Source organism: Tasmannia lanceolata, unplaced genomic scaffold (assembly GCF_043159265.1).
Source record: "Tasmannia lanceolata isolate RefF3 unplaced genomic scaffold, GAP_Taslan_0.1 ptg000015l, whole genome shotgun sequence".
Lineage (NCBI taxonomy): Eukaryota > Viridiplantae > Streptophyta > Magnoliopsida > Canellales > Winteraceae > Tasmannia > Tasmannia lanceolata.
This window is the reverse complement of record NW_027518692.1, coordinates 19,554,452-19,572,662: the sequence shown is the minus strand read 5'-3', so window position 1 is coordinate 19,572,662 and position 18,211 is coordinate 19,554,452. Positions and strand designations below refer to the sequence as shown.

The 18,211-nt window shown below is 39.7% G+C and overlaps 1 protein-coding gene across 2 annotated transcripts in view; it reads left to right on the top strand.

Annotated features, from left to right (window-relative positions):
* Positions 1-18,211, top strand: part of LOC143893101 (valine--tRNA ligase, mitochondrial 1-like) — a 42,513-nt gene that overhangs the window by 14,931 nt on the left and 9,371 nt on the right. For both annotated transcript variants that reach the window (XM_077398062.1, XM_077398064.1), the window contains exons 9-18: positions 3,111-3,188; positions 3,308-3,391; positions 3,551-3,630; positions 4,713-4,770; positions 4,874-5,176; positions 5,348-5,518; positions 8,908-9,107; positions 9,219-9,621; positions 17,363-17,614; positions 17,696-18,196. In XM_077398062.1, the coding sequence (XP_077254177.1) occupies positions 3,111-3,188; positions 3,308-3,391; positions 3,551-3,630; positions 4,713-4,770; positions 4,874-5,176; positions 5,348-5,518; positions 8,908-9,107; positions 9,219-9,621; positions 17,363-17,614; positions 17,696-18,196 (2,130 nt within the window). The remainder of the gene's footprint in view (positions 1-3,110; positions 3,189-3,307; positions 3,392-3,550; positions 3,631-4,712; positions 4,771-4,873; positions 5,177-5,347; positions 5,519-8,907; positions 9,108-9,218; positions 9,622-17,362; positions 17,615-17,695; positions 18,197-18,211) is intronic.

Here is an 18,211-nt window from a genome sequence, read left to right as displayed (position 1 = left end):
TCCTCCTAGTCGCAAGATCCTGAAACACACAATAGGATGGAAAAATGTTAACATCTTAAATGGCGAGTAAATTTGACTAACAGAACGTTAGTTGCAAGGGAACCTGGGAACACATAATATAGAAGAAAGAGAAAATTAGGGCCAAGCGATGTGTCCCCTGTACCAAAAATAGGACACATCGTTCCATTGGCCAAGGTGACCGAAGTGCTAGCAGCTCTGTACTCGTAAAGGAACAAAGGAGGCTACTGTTACCAGTCATATGATGAGAGGCTCCAGAGTCAATAAGCCAAGAGTCGGAACAACTGAGGGAGTAGGATGGGGTGCTACCTTCCGTCGCAACCATGTCAGTAACTGGTTGTCCCTGATCCTGTGAGCGCAAAAGAGCCTCATGCAGCGCGTGAAATAACCATCGTCTCTGATGGGTTAGGCAGCGAAGGGAACTCGGCAGATAGAGAAGAAGTCACACCAGAAACTTGATGAGCAGCACGTGAGGGTCGCTGCTCTGGATGTAAGTCATAGCAAAAGTCTACAATATGACCCTCATAGCCACAATGTGTACAGTAGCGGGATCCACGGCCTCCCCCTGAATATCTACCACCACGGCCACAACGTCCACGACCACGGCCTTCACGTGTACCACGGCCAGAACCAAGTATGTACTACAAGAATAGAACGCTCAATGGAGGAATCATCGGGGACCTCTACCCGCAGGGCACGCTGAACGCGAGAAAATGTATCTGTGAGAGACTGTAAAGGGTCCTGCCCGATAATCTGCTGGCGAATCGGTAAAAAATCACTGCCCAAACCATCGAGGAATTGAACGACCCTCAAGTCACTTTTCTGCTTGGCCAAGACGACAGGGTCTGTAGAGAAAGGCTGGAATGAGTCAAGTTGCTCACAAAGGTGAGCAAACTTGGAATAGTACTCAGAAACAGATCGATCACCACCCTCCAGACGTCGTAGTGCCGAGTAGGTGTCACAAATCCGCGTCAAATTATTCTTACTCGAATACAATGTTTTGGCATGATCCCAGATCTCTTTGGCCGTTCCAAGAAACAACATGTGTTCTGCAACTGTGGCTCCATGTTATGATGGAGGAGAGTCTGAAGTTGTGCATCTTCACGTTGCCACTGAACATAGTCCTTACTTTCTGATGACGGTGGAGCCGATGTGAGATAACTAGTCTTCCCTTGAGATTTAAGGTAAATCTGAACAGATCGAGACCATGCTGGATAGTTCTTATCATTCAATTTGATCTTAGTCATCGGTACTACAGGGAGGGTTGTAGAAGACCCAGAAGCCACAGTCGAAAAAGGTAGGGGTCATCATCATGAATTGCCGCAACAACTACTGCAAACAACACCAGGAATATGTCTACCAATCACCACTGGACTCAGCAAAAGGCAAACAGCCACAATTAAGGAATAAAACTCTCCACCAGCACCACTAAAAAAACAACCCACAAGCAAATCACTACATAAATAGAATCACCACATCAACTAATCAACTACCAAATCACATGAAAACCACCAACAACACCACGAACTCCAACAAGGGTCAGCAAACCATCGACAAGCACCGCATCCACTACTAACGTGAATCGACAACCACTAAATAGGATCACTACACACAGCAACAAGTGCTGTCCAGCACATCAACAGGCGATTCCGAGGCCAAAAATTGCACACTAAGGCACCGCAAGGAAATGGGAACTGCCGAACATCATCCCGGAATCCACACGAATAGAATGGGAGGAAAAAAAAAATTTAGCACATGAAGGTGAAAGATTAAAGAAGATTTGGGACTGTTTTCAATGAAAAAGTGAGTGGAGGATGTGAAATTAACACAAAGATGAGAGAAATGGAGGGGGTAGAGTTGTCTAGGGTTAGGGTTTTTAGAAAGTCACATATGTAGAGTCTAGGATTAGGGTTTTGGTTGAAAAAAATGAAAGAAAATAGGGTAGGGAATGGGGCGAAAATGATGAGGGGGTATGTAGGATGTGGTTATAGGTAAAGGTTGGAGAAGAGGAACTGTTAGGGTTAGGTTTAGAGAAAATCCAAAAAATTAGTGGGCTGACGGCTAGGCTTAGGGAAGATTGGTAGGGGCGGTTAGGGTTACTGTAGGTTGGTGGTAATAGGATTAGGAAAGAGGATTAGGGCTAGATCTGGTGAAGAAAAGGAGAGAGAATCGAACTGGGAAAAAGTGGGTTAGGGCTGAAAATGTATTTTGCTGAAAAAAAAAGCTACCTGCAAGACGGAAGAGATACAACCACTCCTTCCTTTGGCTCTGATATCATGTCACTTTCTACATGAGGAATAGAGAGAGTGGAGAAGAAGAGACAAGAGAAGATGGAGAATGCGTGAGAGAGAGAGAGAGAGAGAGAGAGAGAGAGAGAGAGAGACTTGTATCCCCTCCCACATAAAATATATTATTTATATATGAGTTAGTAGGTATTACATATAAAGACCAAAATACCCTTATGTGTAATACGCCCACTCTAACAATTAGTAATCAGTAATTTTATATGTATGTTCGCGTCACCATTTCTAGTTTTTCAGACAGTTCTCGGTGATGAAACTCGACACACGAATCAACAAATCATGCTTATATTTACTTTCTACTTTAATCGTGTCCCTGTTTCTAAATTTTGGGGGTTTGCTGTGTCCGATACGAGTGTCGCGTGGCGCGCGACACTCGTGTCCGTGTCCACAAATCATAGGTATGATGCAATATAATAATTTCCTTGCTAAGATTTCATTAGGAGGCACTCTTTTTTTTTTTTGGAGAGAGAGAGAGAGAGAGAGAGAGAGAGAGAGAGAGAGAGAGAGAGAGAGAGAGAGAGAGAGAGAGAGAGAGAGAGAGAGAGAGAGTTGAAACAACCCTAATTTAAAAGGTGTTTCCTACTTTCCTTTGAGGTAGAATTTTGGCAAGTATTACCGCTACTCTAAAATTGTTGTGAACTATAAAAAGAATCTCTAGGGTTTATGTTTCAGTAAGGCATTCAATGACACATTTCTTTTTCCCTCTTCTTTGGTCTGTTAAAAATAGTTGGATTCTTTTGTTGACACATCTCTGAATCTGACTTACATGGCTGCAATGCCACTCCTCAGGTTGTTGTTGAAAAGAAGATAATGCGTGAAAGAAAATTAACCAGGCATGATGTTGGCCGTGAGGCTTTTGTGTCACAAGTGAGTTTGGACCTTCATTGGCCGGTTTTGGCTTTGTTAATATTTTTTGTTTTTTTAGGCATTTTTACCATTCCATCCAACTTTAAAACTGGAAATTTTTTAAATATTGTGTTGAACAGGTGTGGAAATGGAAAGATGAATATGGAGGGACAATATTGAAGCAGGAACGCCGTCTGGGTGCCTCTCTTGACTGGTCTCGTGAGGTTAGGATTGTCTATTTGTATTTTAAATTTGTAATGGTTATTGGTGGCATTACTATGCCTTCAGTTTAGTATATATGTTATTTAATGGAAGTACCATGCGTAGTTGCTTTGGTAAAAGCATCTAATGTTGTTTTTATACCTTTTCCCCCCTCCTAACAGTGTTTCACAATGGATGATGAAAGATCAAAGGCTGTAACTGAGGCTTTTGTTAGGCTTTACAGAGAAGGTCTTATTTATAGGTCTGCTTGATCTGCAACTTTTCTGTTGGTTATTTCTTGATAGTATTACTTGCATGTGTTGATTTTGTTTGCTTTACCAGTAACACTTGCATTTCCGAATATAATAAAAAAATGTTGTTCCACAGTGGAATGCCCATTTTGCCTCCAGACCTATTAAAAGGCAGAACATTGTGCCTGTTGTTTTTTATAGGAAGTTCTTTTTTGAGACATTTTCCCTTTGGATATCAGAATCTGCCTCTGCTTTATATAGAAGTGGTATAAAAATGTAAACCCTAAGTTAACTTGTTAGCCCGGAGGGAAGACTAGAAGCTTCTAAGCTTCCTGATGATACATATAATTTTGGAACACTTATATGGTGGCTGCTCATTTCGATGTATACCAAATTGTTATTGTGCTTTTGCCTGAGTGGGCTTCAGCAGTAGGAAATTTACTTCCTGTTTTAATCCTAGCTCATCTATGGCAGGGAAAATGCATTCCATGCTGTGTTATATCGTAAGTGAGGATCTTCTGCAATATCACTACCCACTAAGGAAATATCCCATTGAAAAATTTCTTACCCCACAAAAATGTATGGGGGCCCTTTGACTGGTTATTAGGCTTTTGTCCTTACAGATGCAATTTAAGTTGGGATGTATTGGCAGTTTTTACTGTGAATAGTTACATGAATTCTGCTTAGTTTAGTTTAGTTTTTTTTTTCTTTCTGAAATCCTACTCTCTGTGCTGTGACCTGATTTTGTGCGATGACTGGATCAAGGGTTTTCTCTAAAAACGTATATTATGTGCCATTCATTTAGTTTTAACTCGTGCGAATCTTGTGAATTTCGTTTGGAGGGTTATGTGATCAATATCAAGCAGTGTTTTCCTTCATATGTGCAAGGCTTGGCTTGCGGCACCTGGACATATCACCTCACCTGGCATAGAGTTTGCATCAATAAACTGCTTTTTCATTTGACGTATATTTTTCTCTTCATTAACTGGGTTTTCTTTGTTTATCCGTTGTTTTTGTTATTTAGGCAAGTGGCTTATGGTTCACTCCAAGTCATCTTTTGAAACCTTTTGATTATTCTCCGTTAGTTTCACAGGGATCACCGACTTGTGAACTGGGATTGCATCTTGCGGACAGCCATCTCTGACATTGAGGCATGCCATATCTCTTAATAATAAATTTTAAAACCTATGACTGGGCATGATGTTATTGAGATATAGTTTCCCACATTCCTAATCTAGGGTTTGGTGTTTTTAGGTAGACTATAAGGACATCAAAGAACGGACACTGTTAAAGGTTCCTGGGTATGAAAATCCAGTGGAGTTCGGTGTTCTTACATCTTTTGCTTATACCCTTGAGGGTGGTTTGGGTGAGATTGTTGTAGCCACAACTAGAATAGAAACAATGCTTGGGGATACTGCCATTGCTGTCCATCCTGAAGACAAGAGATATCGTCATTTGCATGGACAGTTTGCTGTCCACCCATTCAACGGAAGAAAACTCCCTATAATTTGTGATGCAAAACTTGTTGACCCTGAATTTGGAACTGGTGCTGTTAAGGTAAATGCATCTACTCTCGGGCTTTGAATGTTTCATATGAATCTCATTAAATAAAATTCTGCTTTGATTCTCTCTCTCTCTCTCTCTTGGTAGGTTGATTCTTTTTTGTTTTGGATTGTTTATTTACAGTCAAATGCATGGCTAACACTTCTCTGTCACGCTTTTTGCCAGATTACACCAGCTCATGATCCAAATGATTTTGATGTTGGAAAGCGTCATAATCTTGAATTTATCAATGTATTTACTGATGATGGGAAGATAAATAGTAATGGTGGATCTGAGTTTGGAGGGATGCCACGATTTAAAGCTCGTGTAGCAGTGGCTGAAGCATTACAGAAGAAGGTATGTTGTCACTTGTTGTACGATATAACAAGAAGTTAATTGCCATAACTCTTCTGCTGGTGACATCGTTGATACACCAAAACCAATCAGATCAGTGTGTGTAATTTTAATATTGCAATATTAGATCTACTAGATCTGGTGTTTTAGATTATTACTGCTCTGCATTATAAAGGACTAAGTTAATGTATCATTGAGATCGTTTGGACAACCACCTCCCACTGGTGGGACCCACATATATTGTACATACCATAGTGTTAAGGTATAAAAGATAAATAACGCCTTTCTCCAACAGCTTAAGCTTTTGGAGAAGTTGGTAAGTTAACATGGTATCAAAGCCAAAGGTCTCGAGTTCAAACCTCCCGGCTAACAAAATCCACATGCAATGGTCGGCCCAAAGTGGGACCACATGTGTCACGTGTTTGCCAAGTGCCACACATGTGGGGGAGTGTTAAAGTATAAAAGATAAATAACGCCTTTCTCCAACAGCTTAAGCTTTTGGAGAAGTTGGTAAGTTAACACAGTTTCAAAACACCCCCGAGTCATCATTGACTCCCCGAATGACACCCCCCGCCCCCGCCATCCCCCACGCCCATTTCTTTTACCATGGCCGAGTTCTTGTCCTATTCCGCATTTTTCCTTACAAAGTCAATCAAAACTCCTTTGACTATTCCGAGTTATGACCTTGTTAACCAAGTTGTCAGCCTCATCAACCAAGTACTCGACAATGGCATGTCGAGTCGACTGGGTTTTAATTTGCCTGCGTTTTAACCTTTGATTTGTGGACACGGACAGGAGTGTCGGACATGGTAACCCCCAAAATGTTGAAACAGGGACATGGTTAAAATAGAAATTATATGTGATAAAACAAAAAATATTAGTTAAAGAAGAGCTAAAAAGAGTTTATAATAAAAGAGGTAAACACACTTGACACGGACACGAGTTTATAACAACAAATAATAAAATAGAATGTCACACTTGACACGGCACAAAAACATGTCCACACACCCACATTAAGTCTAACACTTATAGCAGTACGTTTAAAAGTGTCGGACGAGGCAAGACACGTGTGTTAGCAATAATTTCAAAGTCTCGGCTAAATCATAGGTTTTAACCTGCATCCGCATATTTGGAACTCTGGTACATACATATCTATTAGGCTGTGCTTCCTCTCCCGATCCACATAGGCAGGGGCAGATGGTGGGGTGATCAAATTCCCTGGGTTTACGCGTGCCTTCCTTACTAATAGGGCTAGCCTGCCCCTCAAAGGCCCCCCGTAGGATTTGGGGATTGGATATGATGGAGTGAATGATGGAAGAATCAATCCAGACATTCAAAAGCATTAAGGCAGTCTTTTGAATGTCTGAATTGATTCCTGAACTTTTGGTTTACAGAAAATTTTAAAAAGAATTGAATGAACAAAGATTACTACAAATGCTACTAGAGACTAGATATCCCAGCTACCCTCATACACAGACAATGTATAAAAGCAGATCTGAAATATTACGTCTCATTGCCGGTGATGAGATCACTTTCCCTCCATGGTTTTAAATTTCCAGCAAAACCAACATGAAATGAGCAGAATGTTTACGGTTCCATCCCCACATAAACCATGGTTTTAAATTTCGACCGAAACCGAAACGTACGGAAACCAAAGTTGCCTAAATGTACCAAACTTTGGCAATTTCGGCCAAAATTTTGATAAAATACTATTTTAAAAAAAAACTTTTTGCATAATTTAAGCCCAAAAAACCGACATTTCGGGACTTTCTACTGAATTTCGGCTGAAATTTCGGAATTTTGGCCGAAATTTCGGTTTTGGCCAGGACCGAAATTTATACCGAAACCGAAATTTAAAACCATGATATAAACATATACCGAAACCAAAACTGTAAGTGTATTAGTGATTTACTCTATCAAAATGTGTTACATAATTAGTGGTATATTATTTCAGTATATGTTACATATTGTATATCGATGGTATACTGTATCACTAGGTGTTCGATGCTGTTAAACAATTATGGATGGCTGTCTTCCTTATGTGATGATTTATGAGTGTGTATTTGTGCTTATTCTATTATTTCCCGTGATCTTAAAATCCTTCCATTTGTATATGGTTCCATATGTTTCCGTGATTTTACTAGATTTCACCATAATTTCCAATCGAAACTGAAATGTTTCCATTTCCGTGGCGACCGAAACCGAAATTTAAGACCTTAACTCCATGCCCTCTCTTGCTCATTCATCCGCCATCTTGTCACCATAATTTCCAATCGAAATTGAAACGTTTCCATTTCCGTGGAGATCGAAATCGAGATTTAAGAACTTACCTCCTTGCGCTCTCTTGCTCATACATCCGCCTTCTTGTCACCATAATTTCCAATCCAAATTGAAATGTTTCTATTTCCGTGGAGACTGAAACTGAAATTTAAAGCCTTAGCTCCATGCCTCTCTTGCTATCTCATCCGCCGCCTTGTTAGCCAACGTAGACATACACTTGAAGGTTGGATCAATGGTCCTGGAAACGTTAGGCACCTCTAGAATGTAGCTCATTTGCTTCATGGACCAGACGATGTCTTTAATGCTAACACGATTATTATTGAGTAGTGCTCTTGCCTCGGCTTCATTAGAGTTGGCATCACCAATAGGCCTCGAATAATTGCTTTAACAACTTCATTCAGAGAGTTCCTTGAATACCACCCACGTTGACCCGGGGTTTCCTTGCAATCTTTCGTCGAAGTTCAACTTGATGAAATAAAGCGTCGGGGGATGCCATTTGGTTGTATATTTTGAAGATGAAGATATGCTAAAGAAAATAGATTTCCAATGCGATATTGTCAATTTGCAAGCCTCTAACATCCAATATTCCTGGATGCCCTCCTAATGAACTAGTGTTCCAAAATGCCATGCCACCATATGTGGCACCATCATCCATAGCCTTTTCCTATTATCACCAAATGAACTGGTGTCCCGATTTATAATGATGGAAGCAACTCATCTAGGAAAAACCCAAGCTATGTTGCGCGCGCGCACACACACACACACACACACTGGGAAAAAAAAACTTTTTAGGTAATGGGGCAATGGATCATAATAAGATGATCTAGGTTCTCCTCTTCACCCTTTCAAAGCATGCACATACTTGTGAGGCAGAAATTTAGTCTGGTATGAATAATTCAGCTTCATTATCTTGATCCACTAAATCATCTTAGTGTCCCGGCTGTTTATTGTCATGAGATAGTTGGGGCAAACTAATTTGGGCACATCAGTTTGCTCAACACACCGTTGTAGGAGATTTTGCTTTTATCATTGTTTCTCTGTAACAAATAATCTATTTTTAGCCCCTTGAAATATCTAAAAGTTATGTTGATGAAATGCCTTTTTGTATTTAGGGACTTTATAGGGGTTCTCAGAATAATGAGATGCGCCTTGGAATTTGTTCACGAACCAATGATGTTGTGGAGCCAATGATAAGGCCACAGTGGTTTGTTAATTGCAATGACATGGCGAAGCAAGCACTTGAGGCTGTTATGGATGAAAATAATAAGAAAATTGAGATCATTCCGAAACAATACGAGGCTGAATGGAAGAGGTTCTCTTACATGTTCTCTTAGATTGACTTATTAAAGTTTCAATATTTACTCTATCATAGCTGATAAATAAAGGTTGATGGTTACTTATTTATGAGATTTTAATATTACAGGTGGCTGGAGAATATTCGTGATTGGTGCATCTCAAGGCAGCTTTGGTGGGGGCACCGCATTCCAGCATGGTATGTGATTTTGGAGGACGACCGCCTTAAGGAATTTGGGGTATACAATGACCACTGGGTGGTTGGAAGGAATGAGGAAGAAGCTCTTTCAGAGGCAAATAATATTTTCTGCTCGAAGAAGTTTCAGATTGCTCAAGATCCTGATGTATTAGACACATGGTTTTCTTCTGGCCTCTTCCCTTTATCAGTGCTTGGGTGGCCGAATGATACAATGGATTATAAGGCATTTTATCCAACATCGGTTCTTGAAACTGGACACGACATTCTCTTCTTTTGGGTTGCTCGTATGGTAATGCTGGGAATGAAACTGGGTGGTGATGTACCCTTTGAAAAGGTAATATATTCTTTATGGATACCATTGCTGTCAATAAGCGGTTTAATCACCGCGACACAGTTTCCTTATCTACCACTCTAGTTCATTGGTTATATGTACCTTCTTATTCCCTTTTCTAGCATTTCACCACCACACAGTTTCACTTTGATGATGTTTCAAGCAATATATATATATATATATATACACACACACACAGAGAGAGAGAGAGAGAGAGAGAGAGAGAGAGAGAGAGAGAGAGAGAGAGAGAGAGAGAGAGAGAGAGAGAGAGAGAATAGTGTTCCTGCCCAGCTGCTCAGATGGCTATCTGAGCAGCTGCTTCAAATAGTCCTGTGGCCCACATTTTTGGGGTGATCCAAAGCATTCATTTGAAAGGCCCTTCCATGGATAGGGTAAAATCAGCCCTATAGGATCATCCTAACCCAATCAAAGGTCGAGGGGAAAATGGACAGACACTGTTTCTGACCATTTTTTCCCTCCACAAATGGCAGGGTTAGGATGATCCTAAAGGGCTCATTTTTGGTACACACCCTATCCATGGAAGGGCCTTCCAAATGAATGCTTTGGATCACCCCAAAAATGTGGGGCCACTTTTCTCATATATATATATATATATATATATATATATATATATATATATATATATATATGAGGAATATGTTCGTGCGCTCAAGCTCTAATAAGGAATGGTGCGCTTGAGTGCACCAATCACATGGGTCCCACAATTTCTGTGAGGATCCAAACCATTCATTTGCAAGGGCCTATCATAGATAGGGTGTGTACCAAAAATCAGCTCCATTGAATCATTTGTCGATAAACAATGTCTGTCCATTTTCCCTCCACTTTTGGATGGGTTAGGATGATCATATGCACCTGATTTTTGGTACACACCCTCTCTATATAAAGACCTTCCAAATGAATGCTTTGGATCAGCCCAACAAATGTGGGACCCATGTGTTTGTGGCACTCTAGCTCATATAAGCTAATATGAGCTCAAGCTCACAAATAGTTTCACCATATATATATATATATATATATATATAAAATGAGGAAATGATTTCAGCACTTCACTTTTTTCATAAGATGCGCGAAAGCATGATATCGTTTAGTATTTAGAGGGCTTGTAAAAGCTTTTTGAGAACTGTAATATTCTCCTGACAGCCCTGCAAGTACTACATGACAACATGTGCTGCGCATCTTATTAAAAGAGTGGAGTGCTGAAATCATATATATATATATATATATATATATATATATATATATATATATATATATATGAGAAAAGAGTTGCTGCGCTCGAGCGCAGCTAAGCTTAGCTGCGCTCGAGCACAGAAACTAACCATTCATTTGGAAGGCCCCATCATAGATGGGGGACCTACCAAAATTCAGCTCCATTGGATCACCAATGGGTGTCCATTTGTGGGGCCAAAAATGGACAGATACTGTTTGTCCACAAATCTGTCCATTTTTGGCTTCACAAATGGACACCCTTAGGTGATCCAATGGAGCTGATTTTTGGAGGACACCCTACCCATGAAAGGGCCCATCAAATGAATGCTTTGGATCCCACCCAAAATGTGGCCCCACCCTGTTTCTGTTCTCGAGCGCAACAACTCTATCCTCCCTCTCTTTCTCTTTCTCTCTCTCCCTCTCTCTCTCTCTCTCTATATATATATATATATATATATATATATATATATATATACTAGTAAAAAACCCCGTGCGATGCACGGGCTGACAAAGAACTGTACGGACCACATCATAGGTTGATCCAAACCTTCCATGTGATGGAACATAACATCAATAGGTTGTTCCCGTAAAATCATTTCCAAAGGCTGATCCTAGCCCTCCAATCTATAGAGGTTTCCATAATTAAAAAAGCATAAAGGAGGGGGGTAGGATTGAAATTATGTGGCTTTAATGGGTGCCTTTGTTAAAAAGCATAAAGGAGGGGGTAGGATTGAAAATATGTGGGTTGAATGGGTGCCTTTGTTTAAAAAAGTGAAAAAAAGTGAGGTGTAATTCTCATAGAATTTTGGGAGAAATTCAAATAATTCTCTCCTTTTCTCTTCTGCTATATAGTATATATATATAGTAGTAAAAAACCCCGTGCGAAGCACGAGCCGACAAAGAACTGTACGGACCACATCATAGGTTGATCGAAACCGTCCATGTGATGGAACACAACAGAAATAGGTTGTGCCCGTAAAATCATTTCCATAAGCTGATCCTAGCCCTCCAATCTTAGAGGTTTCTATAATATGTTGTTTCTCTTAAGGTGCCCGGAATTCGTCAATATTTTGCAAAGCGTCCTGAATCCATAGTATTATGTTATATGTTCACAAAAATTCGTAGTATTATGTAACATATGTACCCAATCCGTAATTTTGCAAAGAAAAAACGTCAATATGTTGACTTTGTCAACTTTTTTTATTACAAAAGCATAAAAGAGGGGGGTAGGATTGAAATTATGTGGATTTAATGGGTGCCTTTGTTAAAAAGCATAAAGGAGGGGGAAGGATTGAAAATGTGGGTTGAATGGGTGCCTTTGTTAAAAAAAGTCAAAAAAATGATGTGTAATTGTATTACAATTTTGGGAGAAATTCAAATAATTCTCTCATTTTCTCTTCTGCTATATATATATATATTAGAATTTTGGGAGAAATTCAAATAATTCTCTTATTTTCTCTTCTGCTATATATATATATATATATATTAGAATTTTGGGAGAAATTTAAATAATTCTCTCATTTTCTCTTCTGCTATATATATATAGACACACACACACACACACACACACAGAAAAGTGTTCCTAAGCTATAGCTCAAAAATACATGTGGCCCCACATTTTTTGGGGGATCCAAAGCATACATTTGGAAGGCCCTTCCATGGATAAGGTGTGTACCAAAAATCAGCCCTGTATGATCGTCCTAACCCAATCAAAGGTGGAGGGGAAAATGGCCAGACAATGTGTGTCCATGCTTCTGCCCATTTTTCCCTCCACAAATGGCAGGGTTAGGATGATCCTACAGGGCTGATTTTTGGTACACACCCTATCCGTGGATGGGCCTTTCAAATTAATGCTTTGGATCCCCCAAAAATGTGGGGCCACATGTGTTTTTGAGCTATAGCTTAGATAAGCTTATCTAAGCTATAGCTTAGGAACACTCCTGATATATATATATATATATATATATATATATATATATATATATATATATATATAGCAGAAGAGAAACGGAGAGAATTATTTGAATTTCTCCCACAATTCTATGAGAATTGCACTTCACTTTTTTGACTTTTTTTTAACAAAGGCACCCATTCAACCCACATATTTTCAATCTTACCCCCTCCTTTATGCTTTTTAACAAAGGCACCCATTAAAGCCACATAATTTCAATCCTACCCCCCCTCCTTTATGCTTTTTTAATTATGGAAACCTCTATAGATTGGAGGGCTAGGATCAGCTTATGGAAATGATTTTACGGGCACAACCTATTGATGTTGTGTTCCATCACATGGATGGTTTGGATCAATATATATATATATATATAGAGAGAGAGAGAGAGAGAGAGAGAGAGAGAGAGAGAGAGAGAGAGAGAGAGAGAGAGAACATTTCCTACACACTTGTGTAGGTAAGTTACCTACACACTACCTTAAAATACAGTGGGGGCTCACATTGTTTGGGTGATCCAAACAATTCATTTGAATGGTCGTCACATAGATAGGGTGTCCACAAAAAATCAGATCCATAGGATCATCCCAACCCTACGATTTGTGGAGGTAAAATGGACGTGTATAAACCTTCACAAATTAGTCCATTTTTTGCCTCCATAGTTTGAATGGTTAGGATGATCCTATGGATCTGATTTTTTGTGGACACCCTATCTATGTGAGGACCATTCAAATGAATGGTTTGGATCACCCAAACAATGTAGGCCCCCACTGTATTTTAAGGTAGTGTGTAGGTAACTTACCTACACAAGTGTGTAGGAAATGTTCTCTCATATATATATATATATATATATATATATATATATATATATATAATAGGAAAACACTTCGAAAACGGGATTTCATTTGGAAAATAAAAACAGGACTAAATGACCGTTGATGTGACCCTTTTAAATGTGTATTTATTGCTTTTATGGGGATTTGAGCTCCCTCCATTTGTCTTTAAGTGGACGTGGCTCAAATGGTTGAAGCCCGTTTCCCCCCCAAAACGGAATATCATTTTCCTAGGAGTGCTCTATTATATATATATATATATATATATATATATATATATATATATATAAGGAAAAGGATTGGACGCTCGAGCGTACCAAGCTTATGGTACGCTCGAGTGCCCAATCACATGTGGGCCCACTTTGTTAGGATGATCCAAAGCATTCATTTGAAAGGCCCTTACATAGGTGGGGTGTGTACCAAAAATCAGCTCCATAGGATCATCCTAACCCATCCATTTGTGGAGGGCAAAATGGACAGACCACAAATCTGCCCTTTTTTTCTCTCCACTTTTGGAGGGTTTAGGATGATTCAATGGAGCTGATTTTTGGTACACACCCTATCTATGATAGAGCTTTGCAAATGAATGCTTTGGATCACCACAAAAAATGTGGGACCCATGTGATTGGGGCACTCGAGCGTACAATCCTTTTGCTCTCTCTCTCTCTCTCTCTATATATATATATATAGAGAGAGAGAGAGAGAGAGAGAGAGAGAGAGAGAGAGAGAGAGAGAGGTTTCTACACATAAGTGTAGATAAGTTATCTACACACTAGCTTAAAATACAGTGGAGGGCATATTGTTTGGGTGATCCAAACCATTCATTTATTTGGCCCTCACATAGATAGGGTGTCCACAAAAAATCAGCTCCATAGGATCATCCCAACCCTACGATTTGTCTAGGTAAAATGGACGTGTATAAACCTTCACAAATCTGTCCAATTTTTGCTTCACGGTTCGAAGGTTTAGGATGATCCTATGGAACTGATTTTTTGTGGACACCCTATCTATGTGAGGGCCAATCAAATGAATCGTTTGGATCACCCAAACAATGTGGGCCTCCATTGTATTTTAAGCTAGTGTGTAGATAACTTATCTACACTTGTGTGTAGAAACCGTTTAAATACACATGCTTCATCTTTTGAGATATGATGATATTTTTTCAACTACATTTCTACTCTTTTCAAAAACTCTTATGAGTCACGAGTCATAAAATTAAGAAATCGAGTCACGGGTTGACAACTATATATATATATATATATATATATAGAGAGAGAGAGAGAGAGAGAGAGAGAGGTGGCGCTAGCGCTACCTTATATGAGGTGTCGCTCACAAAACATAGGGACCCACTTTGTTTGGATGATCCAAAGTATTCATTTGATAGGCCCTCACATAGATAGGGTGCCCACAAAAATTCAACTTCATAGGATCATCCTAACCCTTCCATTTGTGGAGGTTAAAATGGATGGGTATAAACCTCCATAAATCTAAACCTCCACAAATGGAAGGGTTAGGATGATCCTATGGACTTGATTTTTTGTGGGCAACCTATCTATGTGAGGGCCTATCAAATGAATGCTTTGGATCATCCAAACAAAGTGGGCCCCCTATGTTTTGTGAGCGCCACCTCGGGAACTGTTTACTCATATATTTATATATATGGTCCGTAGACTAGAAAACACTTTGGGGCCCACGTTGTTTGGGTGATTCAAACCATTTATTTGATGGGCCCTGATATAGATAGGGTGTGCCCCAAAAATCATCTCTCTCTCTCTCTCTCTATATATATATATATATATATATATATATATATATATATAGAGAGAGAGAGAGAGAGAGAGAGAGAGAGAGAGAGAGAGAGAGAGAGAGAGAGAGAGAGAGGAAAGTGTTCCTGAGCTATAGCTTAGATAAGCTTATCTAAGCTATAGCTAAAAAACACATGTGGCCCCTCATTTTTTGGGGATCCAAAGCCTTCATTTGGAAGGCCCTTCCATGGATCGGGTGTGTACCAAAAATCAGCCCTATAGGATCATCCTAACCCTGCCATCTGTTGAGGGAAAAAATGGGCAGAAATATGGACACACAGTGTCTGCCTATTTTCCAATCCACCTTTGATTGGGTTAGGATGATCTTATAGGGCTGATTTTTGGTACACACCCTATCCATGGAAGGGCCTTCCAAATGAATGCTTTGGATCTCTCAAAAAATGTGGGGCTACATGTGTTCCTAAGCTATAGCTTAGGAACACTTTCCTCATATATATATATATATATATAGAGAGAGAGAGAGAGAGAGAGAGAGAGGTGCTCCTGCGCAACTGCTCAGATAGCGCTTCAAAAACTCATGTGGCCCCACATTTTTGGGGTGATCCAAAGCATTCATTTGGAAGGCTCTTCCATGAATATGGTGTGTACAAAAAATGAGCCCTTTAGGATCATCCTAACCCTGTCATTTTTGGAGGGAAAAAATGGTCCGAAACAGTGTCTGTCCATTTCCCCGTCCACCTTTGATTGGGTTAGGATGATCCTATAGGGCTGATTTTTGGTACACACCCTATCCATGGAAGGGCGTTTCAAATGAATGCTTTGGATCACCCCAAAAATGTGGGCCACATGAGTTTTTGAAGCAGCTGCGCAGGAACACTATATATATACACACACACACACACACACACACACACACACACACACACATCAATAGGTTGTGCCCGTAAGCATGGTTTAAAATTTCGGTTTCAGTAACCGTTTCGGACCTCACCAAAAACCGAAATTTGGTAATTTGGTTCCAAATTCCGGACCCAAATTTCGAAATTTCGGACCGAAAATTTGTAACATTTTTTTTTTTAATAAATAGTGTCATTAAATCGAAATTCCCGTAAGATCATTTCCACAGGCTGATCCTAGCCCCCCAATCTATAGAGGTTTCCATAATTAAAAAGCATAAAGGAGGGGGGTAGGATTGCAATTATGTGGCTTTTATGGGTGCCTTTGTTAAAAAGCATAAAGGAGGGGGTAGGATTGAAAATATGTGGGTTGAATGGGTGCCTTTGTTAAAAAAAGTCAAAAAAGTGACGTGTAATTCTCATAGAATTTTGGGAGAAATTCAAATAATTCTCTTCTTTTCTCTTTTGCTATATATATATATATATATATATATATATATATATATATATATTGGGAATTGCTAGCGTCCATCGCAAAAGGCATTTCTCGGCTGGTTTGTCGCATGTTAGACCAGGCACCTCGTGAATGAAGACAACAGCTTTTGTCTCTATTCACGAGGTGGCTTCTGCCAAATGCAACAGACCATCCGTGAAATGCCTTTTGCGAGGGACGCTAGCAAATCCCATAATGTTGGCATTTGACAGAAGCGTGAATGAAGACAAATTTTTTCTGAAAAGTGAGCCCGTGTGGCAGCTGTCACATGCAACAAACCATCTACGAAATGCCTTTTGCAATGGATGCTAGCAAATCCCTGTATAAGATTTGCTAAGCAATTTGTTGGAAAGCCATTTCTTGGCTGGCTTTTGCATGTGAGAACAGGCACATAGGTTGACTTTTTGGCAGATTGTCTTATTTATTTAATTTATCTGAAGTGGCGGTTCTCACATGCACAAAAACCAGCACGAAATGGCTTTCTTCGAAATTGCCTAGCTAATCCCATATATATATATATATATATATATAAAACTAATTGTTTCAAGCAATATTGATTATTCACTTTGGATTATCTGCAGGTTTACTTGCATCCGATGATTCGTGATGCACATGGCCGTAAAATGTCCAAGTCATTGGGCAATGTTGTTGATCCACTTGAAGTAATAAATGGGATATCCTTGGAAGGCCTCCACAAAAGGCTCGAGGAAGGTAATTTGGATCCAAATGAGGTGGTTGTTGCAAAAGAAGGACAGAAGAAAGACTTTCCAAATGGAATTCATGAATGCGGTGCAGATGCTCTCCGTTTTGCCCTTGTCTCGTACACAGCTCAGGTTATCTTCTTTGTGTATTAATCTATTTCTTGGATTTGGGTTTCTACCCATGAATCAACTAAAGTATTCTCCTCCTTGCAGTCAGATAAGATAAACTTGGACATTCAAAGGGTTGTTGGATACCGGCAATGGTGCAATAAACTGTGGAACGCCACACGCTTTGCTATGAGCAAACTGGGAGATGATTATACTCCTCCCTCAAAGCTTGTTTTGGAAACAATGCCATTCAGTTGCAAGTGGATACTCTCAGTTTTGAACAAAGCCATTTCCAAAACTGTTTCGTCCCTAGAAGCATATGAATTTTCAGATGCATCTAGTGCAGTATATATGTGGTGGCAATTCCAATTATGTGACGTATTTATTGAAGTAATTAAGCCATACTTTTCTGCTGACCCAAAGTTTGAGTCTCCAAGGAGAGCCGCCAGAGATACTTTGTGGGTTTGTCTTGACAATGGATTGCGGTTGCTCCATCCATTCATGCCGTTTGTTACAGAAGAGCTATGGCAGCGGCTTCCTCAACCAACAGGGAGCTGTACCAGGAAGGAATCGATAATGATATCTGATTACCCATCAGTTGTAGAGGTTAGCAAGGATTGA